Source organism: Sinocyclocheilus rhinocerous, unplaced genomic scaffold, assembly GCF_001515625.1.
Source record: "Sinocyclocheilus rhinocerous isolate Xijiao unplaced genomic scaffold, SAMN03320098_v1.1 scaffold289, whole genome shotgun sequence".
NCBI classification, from domain to species: Eukaryota; Metazoa; Chordata; class Actinopteri; order Cypriniformes; family Cyprinidae; genus Sinocyclocheilus; species Sinocyclocheilus rhinocerous.
Genome location: NW_015636845.1, coordinates 186,077 through 211,684, shown reverse-complemented (window position 1 = coordinate 211,684; position 25,608 = coordinate 186,077). Strand labels below are relative to the sequence as shown.

The 25,608-nt window shown below is 36.3% G+C and overlaps 3 protein-coding genes across 5 annotated transcripts; 2 read left to right on the top strand and 1 right to left on the bottom strand.

Moving 5' to 3' along the window:
* Window positions 1-2,641: 2,641 nt before the first annotated feature.
* Window positions 2,642-12,278, top strand: LOC107748124 (calcipressin-1-like). 2 transcript variants are annotated; one of them, XM_016562783.1, is made up of 4 exons: window positions 2,642-3,060; window positions 10,380-10,553; window positions 10,927-11,086; window positions 11,216-12,278. In XM_016562783.1, exons 1-4 carry the CDS (start codon window positions 2,938-2,940, stop codon window positions 11,389-11,391), a joined length of 633 nt encoding a protein of 210 aa, XP_016418269.1. In that variant the 5' UTR covers window positions 2,642-2,937; the 3' UTR covers window positions 11,392-12,278. The 2 variants fall into 2 exon arrangements, with proteins under 2 accessions (XP_016418269.1, XP_016418270.1); XM_016562784.1 differs by lacking the exon at window positions 2,642-3,060 and adding an exon at window positions 8,490-8,958.
* Window positions 12,279-15,935: 3,657 nt separating this feature from the next.
* On the bottom strand, window positions 15,936-18,736 carry LOC107748188 (dnaJ homolog subfamily C member 28-like). Of its 2 annotated transcripts, none has more exons than XM_016562886.1 (2): window positions 18,370-18,736; window positions 15,936-17,104 (listed from the first exon to the last, which is right to left on the bottom strand). In XM_016562886.1, exon 2 carries the CDS (start codon window positions 17,080-17,082, stop codon window positions 15,949-15,951), a length of 1,134 nt encoding a protein of 377 aa, XP_016418372.1. In that variant the 5' UTR covers window positions 17,083-17,104; window positions 18,370-18,736; the 3' UTR covers window positions 15,936-15,948. The 2 variants fall into 2 exon arrangements, with proteins under 2 accessions (XP_016418372.1, XP_016418373.1); XM_016562887.1 differs by having other exon boundaries at window positions 15,936-17,087.
* Window positions 18,737-19,363: 627 nt separating this feature from the next.
* Window positions 19,364-24,300, top strand: LOC107748187 (protein mab-21-like 3). Its single transcript, XM_016562885.1, has 4 exons — window positions 19,364-19,652; window positions 20,913-21,094; window positions 23,518-23,712; window positions 23,848-24,300. The coding sequence occupies exons 1-4, from the start codon at window positions 19,409-19,411 to the stop codon at window positions 24,079-24,081; spliced, it is 855 nt and encodes a 284-aa protein (XP_016418371.1). The 5' UTR covers window positions 19,364-19,408; the 3' UTR covers window positions 24,082-24,300.
* The last annotated feature ends 1,308 nt before the right edge of the window (window positions 24,301-25,608 follow it).

Below are 25,608 nucleotides of genomic sequence, written 5' to 3'. Positions count from 1 at the left end.
CAGCTGACACAGAACAGCATACGTTGTTTACGTCCAGCTGATATTCTCCAAAATGGCGCTACAGGGCGATGCGGAGGAGACGAATTGTTGAATAAAGTCGTTTTTTTTTTTCTTTTGCGCACAAAAAGTATTCTCGTAGCTTTGTATAATTGCGGTTGAACCACTGATGTGAAATGGATTATTTTACCGATGTCCTTGCTACGTTTCTGGACTTGGGAACATTTCAGTTGCGTTGCTGTCTATGCTGGGTCAGACAGCTCTCAAGATTCCATCAAAAATATCTTAATTTGTGTTCCGAATATGAACGAAGGTCTTACGGGTTTGAAACGGCATGAGGGTGAGTGAGTATTGACAGAATTTTCATTTTTGGGTGAACTAACCCTTTAACATACAGAGACATGATTATTTTAGGAGTATTTTTTTTTTCCGTCTTTTAAAATTCATGAAGTGTTAATCACTTGTTTAAATACATTGGTGAAGAGAATTGTGTTTTTTCCTTAACACTTTTGTGAACTTTTAAAGCAAATTAAATGTTGAGGTTCAGAGTTGTGGCTGTACTTGACTGCTATACTTAACAGATGTTGTTTGCATTGATGTGCATTGTAAGGGTTCTGACCACAGACTTTCTTTTAGTTACATTGGTTAAACCTTGCTGTGCTGCTTGCCGGTAACTGACATTGTGGTCTGTCTTTATCTAAAAAAAATCACAGATACTCATTGATGAGATTAAGGTTTTTTTTCTCATTTTTTAGTCGATCATATAGTGCATCCTTGTAAATGACAGACCATGATGCGGTTGTGTGGTATACAATGCTGTTTTATCTTTGTGACTGAAATATTTGACCCAGCATAGCTGCAGGGTGGGATGCTGTATTTTCAGGAGTGAGAACGTCACCCATCACTATTCTAGATAAGGGGTGATTAAAATGCATATGATTTGCATAAGATTATTGTTTAGACACATGTACTGTATATTGTGTAGGTGTGCATTTTGTCAGGTTTTTTTTACCTCTCCCCTCCACTGTGTTCTATGGTGGAGACCCCTTTACCAATTTAACTAAAAAGAAATGTGATGATGGCACAGCTCCTACTAATTCACTTAAAAATATTTAACTAAAGATTAATGGTTAAAGAGTATGTTAAACATGATGGGATGTTCCATGCTACATTAGCTTTAGATTTGGCACTGTATTGTCCACATTTAAGAAATAATACCAACTTCTGTCCAGAACTGCTTTACACTTTATTAAATTAATATTAACAACAGATTTCAAACTGGAAATGTAAAGCATTGTGAATTATAGTTTTTAATTTTGCCATTATTGTTCATTTTAAGCGACAGTTCGCCCAAAAATGAAAATTGTCATTTACTCACCCTCATGTTGTTCCAAACCTGTATGACTTACTTTCTTGCAGAACACAAAATACGATTTTGAAGGTTTGGATAAACATGAGGGTGAGTAAATGATGACAGAATGTTAATTTCTGAACTATCTCTTTAATTAGAAAACTCTCATTATGAAATGAGTTTGGCCATGTTGAAGTCTCCTTAAGGATAGTATAAAAAAGTTCTTCTACATCTAAGGTACAAACCCACATTCCTTGCATAAAATGTGAAACATCCTCAGTTTTGACAGCATTTTTATCCTTTCCATCACATTGTGAAATATAATGGCACACACTTTGTATATAATGCAACTTCAAATATTAAAGGAAACAATCTACATGACTTGAAAATGTGTTTTCTTTAATAACCAGTTATATTGGAAAAAGGTTTGTCACTTATTAAATCTATAGAAATATCATTGTCTGATTTAATCTGATTTCATTTAAGCCTTGCAGTACAATTTACATAATTTCAGTTTGTTCTCTTTATGATGTCAAAGAAAGTATGTACCAGTGATTAACATGTTATCAGTCCTGTATTATCAAGGACAGCATATCATCGGCCACTTAGTACATGACTCTAATAATCTCTTTTCAGATACAGTAAATGTAAAGTCTATATTATACAAATACCTTTCATCACAAAGGTTTGCATGTCAAATTATGATGTTTTGTTCATTCAGTTTTTTTTTTAAAGTTGATTCCAACAAAGAGTAGTGTTAAGACTTAATAAAAATCTGCTTTTCAATACATTTCAATAAATAAAACAACTCAACATTTAATATGTAATTAATTCCCTATCTACAATATCAACAAATGGAATGGCTATCTGTGGTCCGACTAGGCCTTATGGCAGAAAAAGAGCAACATGTTCTTCCATACTATTACTAGTCCATATTCTAGAATTTACTTTATTTAAAAGATTACACGATTTCGTGTACAAGTGCCTTCAATAAGATAAAAACGTCCTGATATTTTAATTTGACTCAAAGGACGTATTGTCTTTCCGCGCCGCTGAGTACACGTAAGTTACCAAACCAAGTAGCATTAGCCGTTCAATCTTGTGTAATCTATAGAAATAAAGTAAACGGTCGAAGAATAATTAGTTAATAAAATTTCCCGCTCAGTGGTGTAAATCATATTTTTAATGCAACTTGTTTCTAAATACTGCAGTTATTTTCAGGGATGTCTTACCGCCCCCTACTGGAATCACTGAATATGTCGAAAAGGGAAACGGGAAGTTGTCGAGTGCGTACGTCGATTGCTGCTTTCCGCAAATGAAGGGTTGAACCGAGGTTACTTGTCCGTATAACACTCAGCTTAAAAGACAAACATCTACTTTAAAGTTAAAAAGAACAGTTGAACACGTCAATGCCGATATATAAATCGGTTCCCAAAGTGAGCGTGAGTCGTTATAGGGCAGTGACATTTTCATACAGAATGGACAGATAGCTTAGCTTGTCACGCCATATGATTATCACCAGTTCTGTAGGAATTAAACTTACTTTACGACGTGGACAGTAGTTTCCTATCTGTTCTCATATTTACGTTATGCAGCAGTCGAATAATGAGGACAGTGAGGACACCGTGGACGTGCATTTTACCGACCTGACTGATTCACTGGTGGCCTGGAAAGTTCATGTGGATGTTTTTGCCATTGAAAACCCTTTAAGAGTGAGTAATATTGAATTCACACTCCTGTATCCCTCTGGAGAATCTTATTTAGGCCTGCCATGTATGTATAACCCGCGTATAGATGCATTTAAGGACTGATATGTGCAAATATTAAAACAACTTTCTTGTCAAACATATAGCGGACATGTCCACACTGTGATGAACTACACAAAAATTGTTTTAAACACATCATTTGTTTTCTTGATTTGACATTGTGTTATCGAATGCAAAAAAAAGAAAAAAAAAAGAAAGTGCATATTGACATAGCGTCATGCAGTTGGGGATTTGTTGGCTGCACATTCATGCTGCAAATGTGTGTAATCAAACAGTTTCTGGTCCATATGGACTTCCATAAGATTTTTTAATGTCTATTGTTTTTTGGCCATACAGTGGATGTTAAGGGTCTCCAAAACTGTTTGGTTACGAACATGCTTCTTTGTTTGTTTTTGTTTAGAATACAGGTTGGAACTACATTAGAAAGAGTAAATACCGGTAATGACAGAATTTTCTTTTTTGGATAATCTGTTCCTTTAATTGTAAGCCACTCAAATAGGCCTGTCACGATAACAACTTTTTGTTGTGCGATATATTGCCCCAGAAATAATTGCGATAAGCGATATTATTGTCATTTTAAAGACCATTTTATGCCACTGAATATATAATCATAATGTAACAGCATAATAATGCAAGAAGGCCTACACGCTTCCAAGTGACAAAAAACTTTTAATTTTTAAGAATATTTAGATCATCAAAATATTAAATACCTTAAAAAACCTGAATAAATATTAAATAAACATTTTCTAACAAAAAAGTAGAAAAAAAGAAAAATGCACAAAGAACTTGTATGGAGATTTTTCCATCTACAGATTTTTCCCTGACTTTCTCTGTAAATGAAGGGTGCACACTATTGCTGAAAAACACAATCACTACTTAGCAGTCAGATGTCTAATTTTTAAGTAAATATACTGGGCGATATATTGCGTCACCAAAAATGATTGAGGTCATGTACATATATTGCGCGATAAGTCGATATATTGATTATTGCGACAGGCCTACACTCAAATACTTTAATTGGCTGCATGTTTGTACGCACAGGTTTCACTGGAACACATAGTTTCTTTTTGCATTTTCAGCAGTTCTTTTCTCGTATTTTGACGTGGCTGTTTTATAAACCTCCATAATGCAGATGATCATCAAGTGAAGTGAACAATCTTAATTTCAGAACTTATCATTGTGGTGTCATCTTCCACCCTCAGTTCTTTGAACTGGCCTATTTACAGTGGCACAGCCGTAAACAAACTAATGCACAACACGCAGTTTTGTGATCCACCTGGAGCATGCTGCTTTTCCTCTGTTTAGGCTGTTTTCAACACAAGCTAATGGCAATTTAACATTGTGTGAGGTCTAAAGTCTTAAAGGGATAGTTCACCCCAAAATTTTATGTTTATCTGCTTACCCCCAGGGCATCCAAGATGTAGGTGACTTTGTTTCTTCAGTAGACCACAAACGAAGATTTTTAAAGGGGTCATATGACGATTTCAAGTTTTCCTTTCTCTTTGGAGTGTTTTTACAGAGGACGAGGACTGTTTCCTGGGAGAGTAGCCTACAATGCCGGTGTTCCGGTGAATTCAGTTCCCGTTTCCCCTTCGGCGCGCATGCTGACCCTATACAGTAGGGCTGCACGATATATCGAAATTATTGAAATATCGCAAATGTAAATATCGCAGTATGCATATCGCAAGGGCGTGCGTCCGTGCGATATCTGAATCATTTTAATAATAGGCTACTTAAATCAAAACGTTGCAAAAGGTCAAAGTTTTAGTTCGAAGCATATAGCAGAGAATTGCTTGACGTTAAAAAAAGTTAAGTGCAATAAGTTGGAGGCATCTCCTCATCTTTGAACAGACACATACACACAGAATTATGTCAATAGTACCCGTCTCGATGATCATTCTCGTAAACACAGTCGGTTATGTTTTAAATAGGGATGCACCGATACCATTTTTTTCAGTACTCGCCCGATACCGATACTTTCATTTTTGGTACTTGCCGATACCGAGTACCGATACCAATATTTTTATTGCATTTGTACATTTTTAAAATATTGGGTACAGAAACCAAAAGAGTATGTATTATCAACTCGCGCACATCAGCTATACAGGTGTTAATACTGAATGTTTAACATTATATTCATTGCATACATATACTTCGTAGACATCCTTAATCTCTAATAACTCCATTCTGCTGTCTGTTGTTCTGTTGTCGTGTTTCATTGTCTGAATATCGCACTTATCACATGCTGTGTGGTATCGGCGTTTGGTATCGGGGCATTTTAACGAGTACGAGTACAAGTACGAGTACAAGAGCTCAGTATCGGGCCCGATACCGATACCAGTACTAGTTTAGACAATTCTAAATTTGAAATGGGCTTTTAAAATAATATAATTTGCCTAATATTCAAGGCTTTATTGAATTTATTAATTCAAGCATTGCACTTATTTATGTCTTTATTGGTTAATCTAGTTTCATATTATTACTGGAATATTGTGTATTATAGTGTATTACTGGAATATTTTCCACTGGTTTCACCCTCTAATTTTTCTGGAAGCAATAAATGTGTCAAAATGTGTTTTTGTTGAGGGGTTATTCATAGTCAGCTGGTTGTCTCATGATGAAAGAATCCACTTTGGTTGTTTCTTTCTGTGGAAAGTCTGAAAGGAGTTTTGACACTTGCTGTATGCGACATGGGCCCTCGAGCAGTCATAAACTCAGCTGGGTGTCTAGTCAGTGGAAAATGTAAGCTGTTCTCTTAAAAGTGTCAGATGAATTGACATTCCCTGAGCAAACCCATTCTGATATCATAACCTAAACCAGGGTCTTATAAACAAAACACTGACTCATTTAGAAACTTGGAACCCACTTCCTGAATTGGTGCTTCAAAACATGAAGTGTGCCATTTAAGTGGGTGATATCAGCCTGTAGAAAGTCATGCTCATAGTTACTGAAAACTTGATATGGAGCTCAGGTCAGTTTTGGCTATTATTATCTTGCTCTTTGTACCTTGTGCCCATGACCCATATCCCACCTTTACACACATTTCTTGATGATGACCTCATTTGCCATTAAGTTGACAGCAGTTCCTTGTTTTTTCCATTACACTGATGACAGATAATAACTTAATTTGCCATTACATTGACAGAAAATAATGACTTCATTTACCCTTACATTGAGGTTAGATACTAATTTAATTTGCCATTTGACTAAATAATGATCCAGTTTCCTGATACTTTGACATCATAATTTTATCCGTCATTACATGACAGCAGAAAATGTAATTTTCAAGTATTCAAATTAACAATACATATATGCTAAATATAGGAATTTAATTTCCTTTACACTGACAGTAAATGAAGTAATTAAGTGACAGTAAATCAAATTAAGGCAAATTAAATAAGAAAATATTATTATAAATACTTATTAAAACTTTATTTGCAGTAGATTATTGATTTGTTTTTTGCTGTAATTTTTACATTTCATAGTCCTTTTATTTGTTGTTACTTGGACGGTAAATAAGAATCTAAATTTGTCATTACAGTGACGATAGTAACATGATTTGTCATTGCTTTGATGGACATAACCTATATTTTTGGCTTCTAGCTATTTAAAGCTGATGAATTCAGCTGTTTGTGTTGTATGCTTCTGAATAGAACGGAATGTTTTTGTATGCATATTAATAATACATTTCGCTTTCTACCTGTATAAAAGCATACATAAAATACAGCAACACAACTTAATGCTGTCCTGTTCACCATTTTCCACCCTGTATTCCTTTTTGTTATAATTTGGTTTCATGTTTTTTTTGTTTTTCCATTCCCTAATGAGAGACCTTGTTCCACTGGAACTGGATTCCCAGCTTTTGGACTAAAAACATCTGCACATATGACTGACAGATGCTTATGGCTAGTGTAGACATCTCTGTGCTTATCTCAAACAGGAAAGCTTTTACCAGATAGAGAGGGGAAAATTTGAGTGAACGGCATGGGGAGAATTTCTAGTATGTATGTTCACTTCAAGGTTTTATTTAATTTGAGAAAATAGATAAAAGAAATGTGAGTTCCAGAGTTAGTTCTGCAGGTCAGTAATATTTATTTTGAAAGTAGTCTTTTATACTCAGAAAGGCTGCTATTATAGAATCAGAAATACAGTAAATACAGTAATATTGTGAAATATCATTACAATTTTTCAAATGAATGTTTTCTATTTTATTATAGTTTTTAAATGTAATTCATTCCTGTGATGGCAAAGCTGAATTTGCAGCAGCCATTACTCCAGTCTTGTGTCACATGATCCTTTAGAAATAATTTAGGCCTAAATATACTGATTTGGTGCTCAAGAAACATTTCATATTTTCAATGTTGAAAACAGCATTGCTTAATATTTTTTGTGAAACTGATAAATTTTTTCCACGATTATTTGATGAATAGAAAGTTCAAAATAACAGCATTTATTGTACAATATGTTTTATTATTAATATTTCCTTTTTTTTATATCTTCATTGTTTTGCTATACAATTTTGTATTGCAGTCATCATTAACTGATTGTTTTCAGGTAGCAGATTATGGTGACCCAACACAGTAGCAAAGTTTGTTTGTGCTCAATGTGTCAGAGTGTTATTATTTGCATTTTATTATATTGTTTAATTTCAGTTTTAAAAATGTTTGGGTTGAGAACTTCTGTTTAATAGATAGATGATGTAGATGATATGTTTACCTTGATAGAGAATTACAGTTAATCTCTGTGCATCAGCTGCACCGTCGTCAGTTTCAGTATTTGGTAATAGTTGTGTGTACACAGGAGACTGAGAGAATATGGATCATGTTTGTATTGCTTGCGACACCATGCAGACATGTTTAAAATAAGCCTGACGTGATAACTGAATGCCACTTAAACAGATAGAAAAAGAAAAGCTGCTCTTCAATAATAACGGGACAAATCCGCTCCCCCTGGAGTCAGACAGGAGAAAACGAACACCCATGGAAAGTATGCTGCGGGGAGCGCTTGATAACACAGCTGCCCTTCTGCCCAGCTCAGCTGATTTCGATTTTCCATCACAATGGGAGGGGCAGCATGAAAGAGACCTACTGTGAGATGAGCGATACAGATCATTGTTTTACCACACTGCATGTCCTGAAATGGTATGACTGAATTGAGCAGAGATTGGCCGAACTGGTTCTGAGCTGCATGGAAAGCAGTGGCGCATAGTTTCCAAGACTTGCACTCTCAGGGTGTGTGTGTGTGTGTCTGTGATTAGTCAGCAGAGCCATTCGTTTCGGTACAGAATGGGAAAGTGGGGCGGAGCCTGCAAGCCGAGTCACCCCTCCCCTGCAGTGGGCGGAGCCTGTTGTTGTGCAGCTGAGAGGGGCCTTTATATAAAAGGAGACGGATGAGTGAGCTGCAGTCTTACGAAGCTTTCAAGACGTTTGATCGGTAGTGCAGGAGCACAGACCATTCCAGAAGATTCTGTCTCAACAAAGCAGTGTCACGTGACCACACAGGGGGGTTTATTTTCTGTGCATTGCTCAGTTTGACCCATTTCCTTTGTGAAAACGCTCTAGGCTCTGAGACCGTCTGAGAAGGACAGAAAGAAAAGTAGAAGCGAAGAGGGTGATTTCGAAGCATTTGTTTCCTGAAGCAGGCGTCATTCGTGTCCTCACGCTGGGGAAGGCAAAACGGACGCGTCTCAGCCCCTCCTGCCCTTTACATTCTCTAACCTCTCAAGTCCTCCGGAGGATCCGTCAACGGGCTTCAGTCATGCACCTGAAAACCATGAAGTGTAACCCTTTCTGCCTTATCGCTTCCTTGGAGGATCCGGATATGTTTAACAGACCTGAGAAAAGGGTAAGGCTTCATTGACATGGTGCCTTACAATATCAAAATAGCTTTAAAAGCTGGAAGTCAAACTGCTATAAAGCCATGAATGACAGAACGCTGTCAGAATGCTATCCAACAGCTCTTTGAATTCCTCATGCGATCTCGTTTTTATTGATGCCAACTTGATTTGTGCTTTCTGTGTGGCTTGTGGTTGACTAAATGACCTACTTATGTATGTTTCAACATAATAATAATAAATGTTTTTTGAGCAGCAAATCAGAATATCAGAATGATTTCTGAAGGATAGTGTGACTGATGCAACAAATTTCGCTTTGAAATCACTATAAATTACATTTTAATATATATTCAAATAGAAAACAATTATTTGAAATAGCCTAGTAAAAATATTTCAAAATTGTACTGTTTTGCTGTACTTTGGATCAAATAAATGCAGGCTTGGTGAACAGAAGAGACTTCTTTAAAAAACATGAAAAATCTTACTGTTTGTCCATATTAGGAATTTCCTCATATGACTTTCTGCACGAGAGCACTCTCCGGCTTCGAGTATGAATGAAACATACACTGCACGGAATGTTTAGCGCTCCTTGATGTTCATCTCGCCTTATTCTGGGTCCGAATAAAACATCAGATCATGCACAGACTATCCTGTCTCTTTGAATTTAAATCTATATTTATTCACACCGGCTCTTGAAAACCTCTATGCGAACACACTTGCACGAAAAAGTGCGGGGGACACGTAAATATATGTATTTAGCTAATGATCTAGTTGGTTGGTTGTGGTAGTAGTGGTTAGGTCATGGAATAAGATGCTGTGGGAACATTTAATGAGCATTTGGCTGGACAATTTGGGGTTTTTGTATCTGACGTAAGCTCTTACGCACACAACACCAATGCACGATAGGAATAACCCAGGATGTGTGGATCATACTCTTTTAAATCTCTGCATAGCTTGAAATGGTCCATTAGGACTCTTTCTGTCAGGTCCGTCTGTGTGTTCACAGCATGCAGTAAGTCTCTGTTACCTTGGAAACCAATATCTTGCCGAGCACTGACAGACGTGGTCATTTTTAGGATGTGTATTAGATTAGTACTATGTGCGTCAGTACGGTTTAATATAGAAGCGTTTACTGAATATCAATCTGGCAGCATCCCCAAAACAAGCTAAATGGATTCGGCACTATAATGCATTACGAGCGCAGGCTCACCACAGGGTGGTGGGTAATCTAGTGGTTTAGGCTTAAGACTGGTTAGAAAGGTTGCCAGTCTGACTCTGAGCCTAAATGGGGGCACACTTAAAACCTTGCTCCACAGGGAATTTTTATTTGTGTACTCCTGAGTCACATGCAAAATGTTCCTTTCTTAATTTCTGCTTCCATGAAGATATAAAGTGAAATGTATTCATTTGAGATGTTTCCTCTCATCCACAGGCAAGTTTTGAGGATCTGTTCCGTGCCTTCGACCGAAAAGTCACCTTCCAGTTCTTTAAGAGTTTTCGTCGGGTGAGAATTAACTTCACCAATGCTCTGGCTGCTGCAGAGGCAAGAGCAAAACTGCACAAAAGTGACTTCAACGGCAGGGAAGTGCGACTCTATTTTGCCCAGGTATGTCACTTTAAATGTAGCCTATACATATATTGCATATAATAAATGTATATTGTTTAATAATAATCATAAAAAATGTTATTTTTAGATTTTTTTTTTTTTTTGACCCAGTTGTCAAATGTATGCATCAGGGTTTGTTTTTTTTTTAATAATGATCAAGTGACTGTATAACTGTATAAACATAACTACTGTATTGTATATGTTATATTTTATAATGACTGCATATTGATTTTATGATTGTATATTATTTTATAATGACTTCTAAACTGTAATGTCTTTTTATTACTATTTATTTTATCACACCTGGTTATGGCTACAGTGTGCTGATTATTACAAAAAAAAACTCTCTTTTTCCACCTTGCCTTCTTTCTAGTCTGTGCACATTGGCAGTCCACACCTGGAACCTCCTAAACCAGATAAGCAGTTCCTCCTGTCCCCTCCTCCGTCTCCTCCTGTTGGTTGGGAGCAGTCAAAGGATGCCACACCATTCATTAACTATGACCTTCTGTGTGCCATCGCCAGACTAGGGCCAGGTAGCAAACACGTTCCTAAATTTAATCTTTTTTTCTGAATGTTCCATTTTTTTTAAAAATAGGTCATAAATTATTCATTTAATTTGACCTGCTTTAAACATCTATTAATAAATTATCTCTATTCGACAGGTGAAAAGTATGAACTCCAACCAGGAACTCCCACCACTCCCAGTGTGGTTGTTCATGTTTGTGAAAACGATCAAGAAAGCTCAGGAAATGAGGAGGAAATGGATGGAGGCAGACGTCCACGTCCAAAAATCGTCCAGACCCGTCGACCAGAATACAGTCCCTCTGTCATGCAGTGAGCCTAGGGAAGCTCTTGTTGTGCCATAATCTTTGCTTTACTATCACAGGACCCTCTGGGGGATCTGCCGTGGCATGCAGTTGGTCCTCCACACCACTAGAGGATGCCTTAAGACAGAACCTCAGCCCTGTGGAGAGCGACATAATGTATATGTCCACTATCTCACAAGGCAAAGGGGTTCATTGCATGCATTCGATGGTAGACTGACTCATTTTTCTGCAGGCTGGGGGTTTTCAAGAATGCTTTCATTGGTAACTGTGGCCATGGAGAACATGAGTCTCCTATTGTGTTGTGTTTTTTGTATTTTGGGAAGCATGTTGAATCCCAGTCAGTGGGTGTGATAATAATATGATTAGTTTATTTCTTTTTAGTTTAGCTTGATATTTTCAGGCTCTGATTTAATCAATACTTGTGCGAGATTACTGGAACTTGAACTAGAGTAAATGCTGACGATGAAGTAAATATTTTTGTCATAAAATTTGGGAGGTATTTTTCCCATTCATATGGCAATTGTAAGTCTCGTTCCACCATGTGCCTCAGCATGTTCCTAAATTACGAATCATGATTAAGTGCTCTCGTATAATTTTTTTTTTTTTTTTTTGGTCTAGATATATACAGCTTAAGATTCAGTTATACGAGAGTCCATTTTTTTAAAGTTTAAAACTGTTTAAAGTAGTTCTTTATCCATTAGGATGTACTGAAAGGCATGGTCCTCAATTTCATGCACTTGAGTCATTTGTAGGACCATAACACTGTAATTAGTTTTGATGGAAGACTGTTACACTCTTTACCAAGATGAACACCAGTTGATTTTATTACATTGAGCTTAATAATGTATTTCTGATGCCATTTACTGTTTGTTATGTCTGTATATAATGGTATATGCTGTTTTTTGGGCTAGTATAGCCTCTCCTGTGGTCATCAGCAACCCAGCTGCCCTCGGACACCTTCCGGGCTACAGTGGAAGAGAGCAGGAGCAGGCCTAGATTACAGCCAGTGATTTCTGTAATTTCTATACAGAGTATATGTTTGATTTTCTGCTTCATTAAATTGAAAAAAAAAAAAAGTGTCACAGTTGTTCATTATGTCAAAAATAAATCAAGCAATTGGATTCTACAGCCAGTTTGGTTTTATAAATTCCACCGGGTCATCTCACCTGCAGTTTTATGGCTAGTTCACAATGTCCCAACAAATACCAACCTTCAGCAGTTGTGGGATTTTGTGGATCAGTATGTTAACCCTGTTGCCATTTGTCATAAAATTGTTCTTTATCCATTAGGATGTACTGAAAGGCATGGTCCTCAATTTCATGCACTTGAGTCATTTGTAGGACCATAACACTGTAATTAGTTTTGATGGAAGACTGTTACACTCTTTACCAAGATGAACACCAGTTGATTTTATTACATTGAGCTTAATAATGTATTTCTGATGCCATTTACTGTTTATGTCATGTCTGTATATAATGGTATATGCTGTTTTTTTACTTGGTTTTGAAATTTGTCACTGACTTGGCAATTGCTGTCTTACATAAATAACAGCCATAACATGTCATTAAAATGTTTTTTCTTCAATGTCGTGCTGTGTCCTTTTACCCTTTTTAAAAAAAAGCGAAACTGTAGTTTAGTCTGCGAAATTGTTCTGACTTTCAGCCCACATGCCTCTCGAGTTTTATGCATTTAGCCATTTTCAAAAGATGACTCAGTGTTCATCTAGTACGCTGGTATCACAGTAATGACGCAAGTCGAGGACTTTTCAAGGTGATGTCTCTTTTTTTTTTTTGCCTTGAAATAGAATCTGTGAGTCTCGAATGCCTGGCTGTCTCAATGTAAACCATTGTTCCCACTTGCATGTTGAGTTATTCAACATCAAGGTCAAGCTGGCAGAGTTGATAGAAATATCTACAGTCCCCAGTGACTCATGCTCATCTCCACCAACATATCCTTTAACTAGCTTGTTAAAGTCTAAAAGATACATTCAAAAATTTCATTTCATTTCATTGGCTGTTAATTACGGCTGGGGCTGATCGGCGCAGGATCTGACCACGTCATTGGTAAGCTAGACTTCTGTTCAGACCAAGACTTTCCCCATGTTGAAGCTGATGACCTTGACTTGTTTTAGATTCATTAAAGCTGTTGACATCTTGAGAGGACTGGGTCCTTCTGAATAAGTCTCTCTATTTTCATAATGGGGTGGAACCATGATCTCAGATACTGTCCTGTCTTCCTTAGTGATTTTTTTTCTAGAAGAGCTACAGGGAGACTAGCAGGAAAGATCTATGACACACTGTTTTGCTTCTTTTGCATTAAACTGAAACTTCCTACTACCACCAAAAACTATTAAGGTATGTCTGTTATATTTATTTTATGTTATATACTTTTCTCACTTGCTTAAATATCAATATCAGTTTGTGTCTATACTGTATACTGGACTGCTTTGCTTTGACAATGGAAAAAAAAATATTGAGAACTGCTGGGTTGCTTAATATTTTTATGTAAGAAAAGAACTGCATTTATTTTTAAATATTTTGTAATATAATGCCTTCAATGTCACTTTTGATAGTTTTAATGCATCATTTCTGAATAAAAGTAAATTAAAAAATAATTTCATTAAAAATATATTTCTTTCAAAAAAGAAAGAAAAGAAAAAAGTACAAATCCCAAACTTTAAAACTGTCGATATATAATTAAAAATTAATTTAAAAAAAAAAAACTATAGCATTAGCATTTAGATCAAAATATTAAGAGCATGAGAACCAAATTCAATCAAGTGTGTTCAAACGTTTGATTGGTTGCATATATTTAGCAATATATAAGTATTCCTAAATAAAATAACCAAATGATGGATTCCATATCTGTATTTATATATTGAGTTCAGTATCTATATTCCCATCAACAGTGGGAAAAATGCTAAAGCAGAACTACACAGATGTCCATGCTCTGCTGGTATCCTGGTTGCAGCACTACATTAATGAGACATGGCTGGTGGGAGCAGCTCCGAATGCGCCACCACATCATCCACCTGTGCATCTGAGTGGAGCTCCGGTCCCAGATAAAGGTCACGGCATGATCTACATCTGTCTGATGGTGGGACTCTTTAGTTTCTTCACCTTTGGCATCATGTTCAGCTATATTCGCTCAAAGAAGGTGGAGAACTCACAGGATCCATATCATCAGTATATAGCTAAAGACTGGGCTAGTATAGCCTCTCCTGTGGTCATCAGCAACCCAGCTGCCCTCGGACACCTTCCGGGCTACAGTGGAAGAGAGCAGGAGCAGGCCTAGATTACAGCCAGTGATTTCTGTAATTTCTATACAGAGTATATGTTTGATTTTCTGCTTCATTAAATTGAAAAAAAAAAAAAGTGTCACAGTTGTTCATTATGTCAAAAATAAATCAAGCAATTGGATTCTACAGCCAGTTTGGTTTTATAAATTCCACCGGGTCATCTCACCTGCAGTTTTATGGCTAGTTCACAATGTCCCAACAAATACCAACCTTCAGCAGTTGTGGGATTTTGTGGATCAGTATGTTAACCCTGTTGCCATTTGTCATAAAATTATCATGTTCAATTGGCATTTATAAGGTCATGGAATGTTTGAGAAGTCTAATAGGATTTTCCAAGAATACCTTACATGCTTGATCATGAATGATTGGCATGACAACTCCACAGAAACAAAATAATTACTGCTTGAGACTGTGGACAAAATCACTCTCTTTTTAAGGAATTTGTAATTAAAATGAATTTGAAAGTAAATTCCTTTTTATTAAGCGATTTGATTTTAGGGCTCTTTGGGACAAATTATACAGTGTCAAAAGGCCAAGCCTCCTTATTAATACATAATTTACATTCATATTTATCTGCCAAATAATTTACTTAATTTGTTCATATTAATAATTAATATTAAAGATCTATTTCTCCCAAAAATCAAAAAAGAAAATAAAGAATTTTATACGTTTTTGTACATATATATGTTAATCAGAACAAATATTTTTAAAATTGGTAATAATTCATATTCTTGAGCACGAAATAAGCATATTAATAATATCTGAAGCATTATGTTACACTAAATACTGGAGTAATGACTGCTGAAAATTCAGCTTTGCCATCACAAGAATCAATTACATTTAAAAAAGTATATATATATATACATTAAAATAGAAATGTAATTTGTAATAATATTTTATTATGTAATAAAAAAAATAAATGTAATAAAAATGTAATAAAGATATTTTAATATATGTGTGGATAGATAGATAGATAGATAGATTTCTGCTAGTTTTTAATAAAACAAAATAATTATTTCATACTGTATTACAATTATGATCAGAATCAGAATCAGAATGAGCTTTATTGCCAGGTATGTTTACACATACGAGGAATTTGTTTTCGTGACAGAAGCTTCCACAGTGTAACAGAATGACAGTGACATTCTGTTACACTGTAACATTCTGTTACATTCTGTTACATGATAAAAACAAGGAAGGGGCAAAATAATCTTAATCACACTAATAACAGGCCAACACGTGAAATACAACTCCGCATTTTATTGCAGCCTCATTTAAGAAGATTCTGCATCCATGTGATGAGTCCTTGTCTGGTGTTCTGAGATGTTCTTGCTGTCTCCATCTGCTCCTTTTGCTTCCTTTCTTTTTCTCTTTCCTTTTCCTGCCTGAGCAGCTGATCAGTTTTCAGTATTTTCTCCAGCTCTCTCTTCAGGCTGTAATGCACCATCTGCCTGCTCATAAGAGGCACAATCAGGTTGAAATTGTCCACTTTCTTGTTGAGTTTCCCCAGTTCATCAGCAAACGCAGTGCAGTGCTCCTTCCACTGGAGAGTTTCTGAGTGTCTCATGGGTTCTCCCAGCCTTGCCCTGACCTCCTGCAACCTCATCCTCATTTTAGCAATGGTTTCCCTGATCTCCTTCTGAGCCACGATCCATTCAGGCTGGTAACCGTTGTCGATAAGGATTCTGTTGAGGTTGTGCGTCATGGGGTCCATATACAGGTTGTGATCAAACTTGTTGAGCGGTTTGCCAGTGCCACTGAGGTTTTGGAAGTCTCCAAGGGCCATCGACTCCTGGATGAGGTCCTCAACCAGTCTCTCCACTGCCTGAGTGATTTTGATCTGCTTGCTGCGCAAACGTGCATCTCGGGTCACCATGGCTCCTTCGTCTGCTGCCGCCTTCTCCATCTCCTTCCGTCGATACTCCAGAACCTGGTCAGTGGCGCGGTCTACACGAAACTGTCGGTACTGTCGTTCTCTTTGGCTTGGAGTGCCAGAACCAATGCCTTCAAAACTGAGGTAATGTCTGTGTTGAGGGGCATTACTTTTAATTTTATCTTCCTCTTCTTCCTCCATCGATTGTGTATACTGTGAGGCTGACTTCTGTCGGGTGAGGTGGGCTAGAACAGCCCGATAGGCCTCCTCTATCTGGGAAAATAGAGCAGCGTCTGCTGTGGGAGCGCCGGAATCTGGATGGTAGAGCTTGGCCATGTGTAGGTAAGCCTCCTTGACCTCTGCAGCGTCGCTGGCTCCATCATCAGGCAACTGCAGTATACGGTAACTCTCTCTCAAGCTGCGGCTGATAGCTCCAGAACTGAGAGCTCGCAGGCTGAGGGAACAGTACAGAGGCAGGAGAGATCTGCGGAGGTCCCCGCTGTGCAACCGTAACAGCATCCAGCAGCTCATTGTGCCTATATGAAAGCGGCACCTAAATATACGGAAATTATGAAATAATGCTAAACTGAGTTGAACAGCTGCTTTTGAGTATATAAATTGAGTGATTCTTGTGCATGAACTTAACTGCTTTAAAAAGAAATTTCAAACACTAGTAAATGTCCAATACACCTTTAATTTTTATTTTTTTTTTTATTTGAACTTGTCAAACTTTGTTATGAAACTTGTAATACTTTAAAAGTATTAAAGTGCTAATTTTACTAGATAATACTTTTGAGATAGATAAACATTTTTTTATTTATTTTTAACCTCCAGGTTTGCTGTACTGTACTGTAGCGCTGCACAATTTGATAAAATACATAAATAAATACTTTTTCACTGTAAAATAAAAAATATATAGTGTTTAAGAAAATAACTTTATTCTACAGTACAAGTGTAAAACTTACAACAATATTATATAAAAATTTACACTGAAGTTACCTTTGTACCTTATTTACCCCTAAAGGTGCCTATAAGATACATATCTGAATGGTAGATATTTGCCACAGTTACAGCTTTTGTACCTTTTATTTCTGAGAGTGTGGCTATGGCGTTTTCAAAAGTGAAACCATCGAGCTTTTATTTTGGCGGAGAAACTGCCAATCAAATTAGGGCTCGTTTGTTACATTTCCTGTAGGTTTAGGACTTGCTAGATTTTTGCTAAGTCAGATCTTACAAAGCTTTGTCAACAATGTTATAATGTTTCTAGATTATATTTAGTGATAGGGCCACCATACACCAGTGTTATTGTCAAGTTTGTTGTAGCATAAAAGCTAATGTTCAAAACTAGCCTATATCAAATATGAACACTTAAATTTACACTGAAGTTACCTTTGTACCTTATTTACCCCTAAAGGTGCCTATAAGATACATATCTGAATGGTAGATATTTGCCACAGTTACAGCTTTTGTACCTTTTATTTCTGAGAGTGTGGCTATGGCGTTTTCAAAAGTGAAACCATCGAGCTTTTATTTTGGCGGAGAAACTGCCAATCAAATTAGGGCTCGTTTGTTACATTTCCTGTAGGTTTAGGACTTGCTAGATCTTTGCTAAGTCAGATCTTACAAAGCTTTGTCAACAATGTTATAATGCTATAATGTTTCTAGATTATATTTAGTGATAGGGCCACCATACACCAGTGTTATTGTCAAGTTTGTTGTAGCATAAAAGCTAATGTTCAAAACTAGCCTATATCAAATATGAACACTTACGATAATGCAACCTAAATGCAACACGAACAATATATAGCAAGGGCATACCTCACTGATTTAGCTCGGATATCTCCACTGCAGAGTGAGTTAGGTCAGCATGTCTTTGTGTTTTGAATGACACCGTTTTGAATGTGCACTGGGGTGTGTTGTTATATATTAATGTCGAACAGAATGCGGGGAAATGTAGTCACTGTTTTCAGGGCAAAGCGCGGTATAGAATTTGTCCTTTAGGTGGCGACAAATCTCAACAGCCACATTGCAGGAACATTCTTAGGCTTCTTTCTCCTTAAAATACAATTTGAAAATTCACTATTTTATCCACTGTGCAGGACATATTTGCTGCTATCCTCTTTGCACAGTCTGGTGAAAGTCTGGCTGTTCTGTGAGACTTGCTACGAGGGAGATAAGCAAACTATTCAGGTTGGTTTTATTTTTTATATATAGCCTATATATAAATATAGTTTCAGAGTTCATAGTTTTCTCGACCTAATTGCATAAATAAGTTATATTTATGATTTTAATGAACTGGTATTGCAATTAATTAGCTATACCCAAAAGACATTAGTTCACTTTCTCTCCATCATTGACTACATGGTTAATGAGTGTTAATGGGTGGCCTGCAAGTGATTGCAAGTCTTTTTCCATATTGTGTTCACATGACCTTTCCTAAATTGGGCTGTTTTAGAAGCCAACCAATTTATGCACATGCAAATTGTGATGAATGAATTTATGACATTTTGAGAGGTCTTTTGTTTATAGTTTATTGGAACACTAATTAATTTATTTATTTCTCTTTCATGAGTTATCATGTGAATTTACATAAAGCAGAATGCATAATCATAAACTTATATCTTACTTCATTGTTTGCATAATACAAATTTCATATATGAAATTTCATCTTGTCGGCAATTCATGACATATAATTTATTTATTATATAAATGTGAATATATATATATATATATATATGTTCAATTGTACAGCTGTGTTATTTCCTTTGCTCTGTGTATTTACTGATAGATTTCTCGTTCATTTCGGCAGGTGCTCACTCCAACTCTGTTCCTGATTTCGGTGCCCCTACAGGGTCTGATGGGCTATAAGGAGAGGCGTACGCGTCAGTGGCGTTACTACACACTGAGCGGGTCTCGTCTCCTCTCACCGGTCCGTGAGCCAGAGAAGCTCCACCAGTGGCTGGAGCTGGAGAGTTTTGTCAATCCGAGTCAGGAGTGGCATGATGCCCACATGATCATTGAGGGTGATATTGTGCCAGCAAAGGTGGTGAATGTCTTCAAAGAGCATCTGGAGGCATCCATAAAGACCTGCGGACTAACAAGTTAGAGTTTTTATAGTGTCCACTTGTTTACTCAAACAGAATGAGAGAAAAGAGATTTCTAAATTAGATTTCTATCTGTTTTCGATTTCATTTTTTACACATTGTCTGGTGAATAATCAAAAATCTCTAACAATCATAATCTACTGATATGCAACTCTTCTGGGATAACAGATTGATTGATTTGATTGATTTGATTGATTGATTGATTGATTGATTTCTTTCTTTCTTTCTTTCTTTCTTTCTTTCCATAACTGTAATGGAATTTGCATGAAAAACACAGACTATCAAGGGCATTTACAATATTTGCTTATGTAAAATGAATGAGAAATATTTAATGTATTTTAATGTAATATATATTCAAATGATTTAATAATTATATAATTAAGCTAATTATCGATGTTGGCCACGTTAACTGCATTATTTATTTAAAGTGTTCTCTCAGATTTTTATAATATATAATTGTTATGAGAATAATTTGTATGAAAACTTTGTATTACATTAGAAAAATGCAAATGGTCTCAGATGGATCCCACTGTAAGTACACTAGTCAACATTTGAAGTGGATCAAAACCTTTCATCAATGTTGTCCTAAAACCTAAAACCAAAATGCGTTCTTGTCTTAGGACAACTTTGATGAACGTTTTTTATCCACTTCAAATGTTGACTGCTATATTTAGATTCCAGTCATTAAAAGCTTGTTTGCAGCTATTAGGATATTCTATGAAAACAGAGGAGCTGTGCCAAATGCGTGATTTTTTTCCCAAACCAGTTCAGCGAAAACTCCGCCCCACAGCTGATTCTAAACATTTCATCTAACCCTAACCTTAACCAATGAAATTAGCTGCTGGGTGGGATTTTCACTGAACTGGTTTGGGGGGAAAAAATTGCGTTTACGTATGAAGTTTAAAAAGCTCCTCATTTGACAGACAGGGCTTTTAAAGGCACTGTTTTCTTATTTGACCCGCAGGCTCAGTGTGTTGATGGTAGACGCAGTTTTCCACACACATGAACACCATTTAGCACAATGTGATGATATCAACATTCTAATGAGCCAAAATCACATGAAACTATAGGTTGATAGGTTGTTCAAGCCCCTAAGTATCCCCAGTTCTAACCCTGTTTGACAATGATGTTGATCCAGGAATAAATCCTACTTGGGTACATGGACAAGCAAAAATGTGCACTATACGTAAAGTGTAACAGCATATATACACGCTACATTTCATTTGTTTTAACTTTCTTTTCGCCTTTCTTTGACAGGTAAGGTGAGTATGCTGGAATCAGTTGGGTCAGTGGTGCGTGTTGCTGTGGAAACATCAGAGGCACAAATTGAGGTGGAATTGGTTCCTACAGTGGAGCTAATGAACTACTGGCCAAAGAGAGCTAGGTGGCCTCGGTTTTTTCGAAGATGGCCCTCCACAGAGCGCACTCGTTGTATTAAGGTCAGCCTTATATATACATATGAATTTGCACATATAATTTATAAATATATTTTTATTTTATTTATTTTTTTCAAAAATACAGAAAAACAGTAATATTGTGAAATTATATTTGAAAGAACTGCTGTCTGTTTGTTTTTTATTTATTATTATTATTTTTTTTTAATTTGTGTTTTTTCCTGTGATGGGAAAGCTGAATATACAGTAGCCATTACTCTATTCTTCAGTGTCACATGATCCTTCAGAAATCATTCTAATATGCTGATTTGGTGTTTAGGAAACATTTCTTATTATTATCAATATTGAAAACAATTGTGCTTCTTAATAGTGTTGTGGAAACCATGATAAACTACCATTCAAAGTTTTGTATAAGATTAAAAAAATAAAAGAAAGAAAGAAATTTTCTTTCTTTCTTTCTTTCTTTCTTTCCATAACTGTAATGGAATTTGCATGAAAAACACAGACTATCAAGGGCATTTACAATATTTGCTTATGTAAAATGAATGAGAAATATTTAATGTATTTTAATGTAATATATATTCAAATGATTTAATAATTATATAATTAAGCTAATTATCGATGTTGGCCACGTTAACTGCATTATTTATTTAAAGTGTTCTCTCAGATTTTTATAATATATAATTGTTATGAGAATAATTTGTATGAAAACTTTGTATTACATTAGAAAAATGCAAATGGTCTCAGATGGATCCCACTGTAAGTACACTAGTCAACATTTGAAGTGGATCAAAACCTTTCATCAATGTTGTCCTAAAACCTAAAACCAAAATGCGTTCTTGTCTTAGGACAACTTTGATGAACGTTTTTTATCCACTTCAAATGTTGACTGCTATATTTAGATTCCAGTCATTAAAAGCTTGTTTGCAGCTATTAGGATATTCTATGAAAACAGATGAGCTGTGCCAAATGCGTGATTTTTTTTCCCAAACCAGTTCAGCGAAAACTCCGCCCCACAGCTGATTCTAAACATTTCATCTAACCCTAACCTTAACCAATGAAATTAGCTGCTGGGTGGGATTTTCACTGAACTGGTTTGGGGGGAAAAAATTGCGTTTACGTATGAAGTTTAAAAAGCTCCTCATTTGACAGACAGGGCTTTTAAAGGCACTGTTTTCTTATTTGACCCGCAGGCTCAGTGTGTTGATGGTAGACGCAGTTTTCCACACACATGAACACCATTTAGCACAATGTGATGATATCAACATTCTAATGAGCCAAAATCACATGAAACTATAGGTTGATAGGTTGTTCAAGCCCCTAAGTATCCCCAGTTCTAACCCTGTTTGACAATGATGTTGATCCAGGAATAAATCCTACTTGGGTACATGGACAAGCAAAAATGTGCACTATACGTAAAGTGTAACAGCATATATACACGCTACATTTCATTTGTTTTAACTTTCTTTTCGCCTTTCTTTGACAGGTAAGGTGAGTATGCTGGAATCAGTTGGGTCAGTGGTGCGTGTTGCTGTGGAAACATCAGAGGCACAAATTGAGGTGGAATTGGTTCCTACAGTGGAGCTAATGAACTACTGGCCAAAGAGAGCTAGGTGGCCTCGGTTTTTTCGAAGATGGCCCTCCACAGAGCGCACTCGTTGTATTAAGGTCAGCCTTATATATACATATGAATTTGCACATATAATTTATAAATATATTTTTATTTTATTTATTTTTTTCAAAAATACAGAAAAACAGTAATATTGTGAAATTATATTTGAAAGAACTGCTGTCTGTTTGTTTTTTATTTATTATTATTATTTTTTTTTAATTTGTGTTTTTTCCTGTGATGGGAAAGCTGAATATACAGTAGCCATTACTCTATTCTTCAGTGTCACATGATCCTTCAGAAATCATTCTAATTTGCTAATATGGTGCTCAAGAAAGATTTCTTCTTATTAATATCAATGTAAAAAAAGGTGAGCTGCTTAATATTTTTGTGGAAACCATGATACATACCATTCAAAAGTTTGATGTAACGTAAAAAAAAAATAATAATAATAATCTGGAATCTGAGGGTGCAAGAAAATCGCCTTAAAAGTTGTCCAAAATGAAGTCCTTAGCAATGCATATTACTTATCAAAAATTACGTTTTTGATATATTTACGGTAGAAAATTTACTAAATATCTTCATGAAACATGATCTTTATTTCCTAATATATATCATTAATATCCTAATGATTTTTTGGCATAACAGAAAAATCGATAAGTTTGATCCATACAATGTATTGTTGGCTATTGCAACAAATATACCCGTGTGACTTAAGACTGGTTTTGTGGTTCAGGGTCACATATTATTATTATTATTATTATTAGCTATATTTCAATTATTAACTAGTAAACAGAAAATGGCCTGAGTACTGTTTACATACAATACAATGATGATTAATCTAATAAATCCCCTGCAGTCGTTTGGATTCAATCTAATGGCCACATCAAACTACCACTGGCTGCTGTCATTCTCACGGGCAGAGCAAGTGCTGTTGAGTAATATAGATGAGGACGGCGGCTGCCGCAGGAAGTGTTATCGGGTGGTCAGACAGCTCAAGGAGGATGTCTGGTGTCCTGGAAGCAAACCTGTCATCACTGCCTACCACCTACAGGTACCAGCCAGCCCAAGCAAAACAGCCTTTCACTCCTTTCCTGTCACTTCTTGTCTTTTATTGTTTTTGAGACATCATACTGCTTATATACAAATTCAGGTTTACACAGTTTGCCACTGTCTTTACATCATCTAGACACTGCTTTTCTGGACATGTGAGAAGTACCCCTGCACCAGGGACTGGAGAGACTTCAGAGGATGTGTATTACGGCTGGTGCAAAAGCTACATAAGTGTGTTAGCCAGCATTATCTCCGGCATTACTTTGTACGATCCCACAACCTCCTGAAATACAGCAATACTAATGAGCTTGATGACGTGGCAAAGAAGATCAATAATTTCCTGGACAACCCCGGAACATACGTTCATTAGAAGCTTACTCTATGGGTTAGATGGCATAGATTTTTGTTAGCTGTGCTCTGTTCTGACTGCATCATATTGATGAGATGATCATGGTAATAGGCTGTGGTTGGCTAAGTAAGTATGCGTGTATTTCCTTCTTATGTCTCTCTGATCCTGAAATTTTCACCAGAATTATGATGTCATTTTTTTTTTTTTTACTGTAGGCCAACTTTGTTGAATAATTGACATGAACAATGCTGACTTAATTAAATATTTTCTCATCAGAAATGCACCATTTTTATTTTATATGATGTTTTTATTTTGTTTATTTTCAAATGATCAATGCCTTTTTGAAAAAGAATGGTCTTTTCAGATTTTTTACAAGTACTACAGGAACCCTTAATTATATTCTACTCCAGCAGAGGGCACTGTGATTACAGCAACACGTGTTACAAGAGGTCTAAATATCCATAGTAAACATGGCTAGGTAATAGCACAGGTCAGTAATAAAGAACTATTATTTCTATTTTTAGCTAGTGATATGTATTGTTAGGCTACAAAAAAGGAACAAGCTAGATTCACTGAGTAGTTGTAAGTGAATCAGAGGAGACATCCAGGGAGTAGTTTACCCAAAGGTGAATTTAGACATTATTTTCTCACCCTTATTTCATTCCAAACCCATACTGACTTCCATCCATTAAACAGAAAAGGAGTTATGTTCACACTGCTTTTTTGCTTTTTTCTGGACAAAAATAGCATAGTGCCCAGAAGTTCTGACACATTGTGACACTGCCAGTTTGAATATGTAGAAGTTTAAATGAGACACAATTTTAAATTTGGGGGGAATTATTCCTTTAATGCTCATCAAAATGTTAACCATCAACGTCACTGGATTCAGATTTATTAGTGTCTTGTGCTCTTAGCTCAGCAGTCGGGAAACTATGGTTTGCGAGCCACACTGGCTCTTTGACAGAATTCATGTGGTCTCTCACATTTACCAAGAAAAGATTGATGATTTAAAAACTGTACTAGAGTTCAGCTTTCTGCAACCTTTATTTATATAGCGCTTTTAACAATACAGATTGTGTCAAAGCAACTGTACAGCCTTAATTAGGAAAATATTGTGTCAATAATGCAAAATGACAATAGTAAACACTCAATTTTCAGTTAAAGGCAGTTCATCATCCAGCTCAGTTCAGTTTAAATAGGGTCTGTGCAATCAAGTCGACGATATCGCTGGAAATTAAGTGTCCCCAACTAAGCAAGCCAGAGGAACCAAAACTCCATCGGTGACAGAATGGAGAAAAAACCTTGGGAGAAACCAGGCTCAGTCGGGGGGCCAGTTCTCCTCTGACCAGACAAAACCAGCAGTTCAACTCCAGGCTGCAGCAAAGCCACATTGTGCAGAGGACTCAACTGTTGTTTATTCCTGTGGTCAACTGGTTCCTGTGGTCTTGTCCCGGTGGTCGTCTGAGACAAGGTCATTACAGGGGATCTGTATCTGGGGCTCATCTAGTTGTCCTGGTCTCCGCTGACATTCAGGGCTGTAGAGGTCCT

What these genes read in the sequence shown, in the direction of transcription:
- LOC107748124 (XM_016562783.1), top strand. Translation starts at nt 2,938, where the DNA reads ATGCAGCAGTCGAATAATGAGGACAGTGAGGACACCGTGGACGTGCAT. An exon ending in CCATTGAAAACCCTTTAAGA is followed by an intron (nt 3,061 to 10,379) that starts GTGAGTAATATT and finishes TCTCATCCACAG; the next exon opens with GCAAGTTTTGAGGATCTGTT. An exon ending in TGCGACTCTATTTTGCCCAG is followed by an intron (nt 10,554 to 10,926) that starts GTATGTCACTTT and finishes CCTTCTTTCTAG; the next exon opens with TCTGTGCACATTGGCAGTCC.
- LOC107748188 (XM_016562886.1), bottom strand. Translation starts at nt 17,082, where the DNA reads ATGAGCTGCTGGATGCTGTTACGGTTGCACAGCGGGGACCTCCGCAGA.
- LOC107748187 (XM_016562885.1), top strand. Translation starts at nt 19,409, where the DNA reads ATGGGCTATAAGGAGAGGCGTACGCGTCAGTGGCGTTACTACACACTG. An exon ending in AAAGACCTGCGGACTAACAA is followed by an intron (nt 19,653 to 20,912) that starts GTTAGAGTTTTT and finishes TTTCTTTGACAG; the next exon opens with GTAAGGTGAGTATGCTGGAA. An exon ending in AGCGCACTCGTTGTATTAAG is followed by an intron (nt 21,095 to 23,517) that starts GTCAGCCTTATA and finishes AATCCCCTGCAG; the next exon opens with TCGTTTGGATTCAATCTAAT.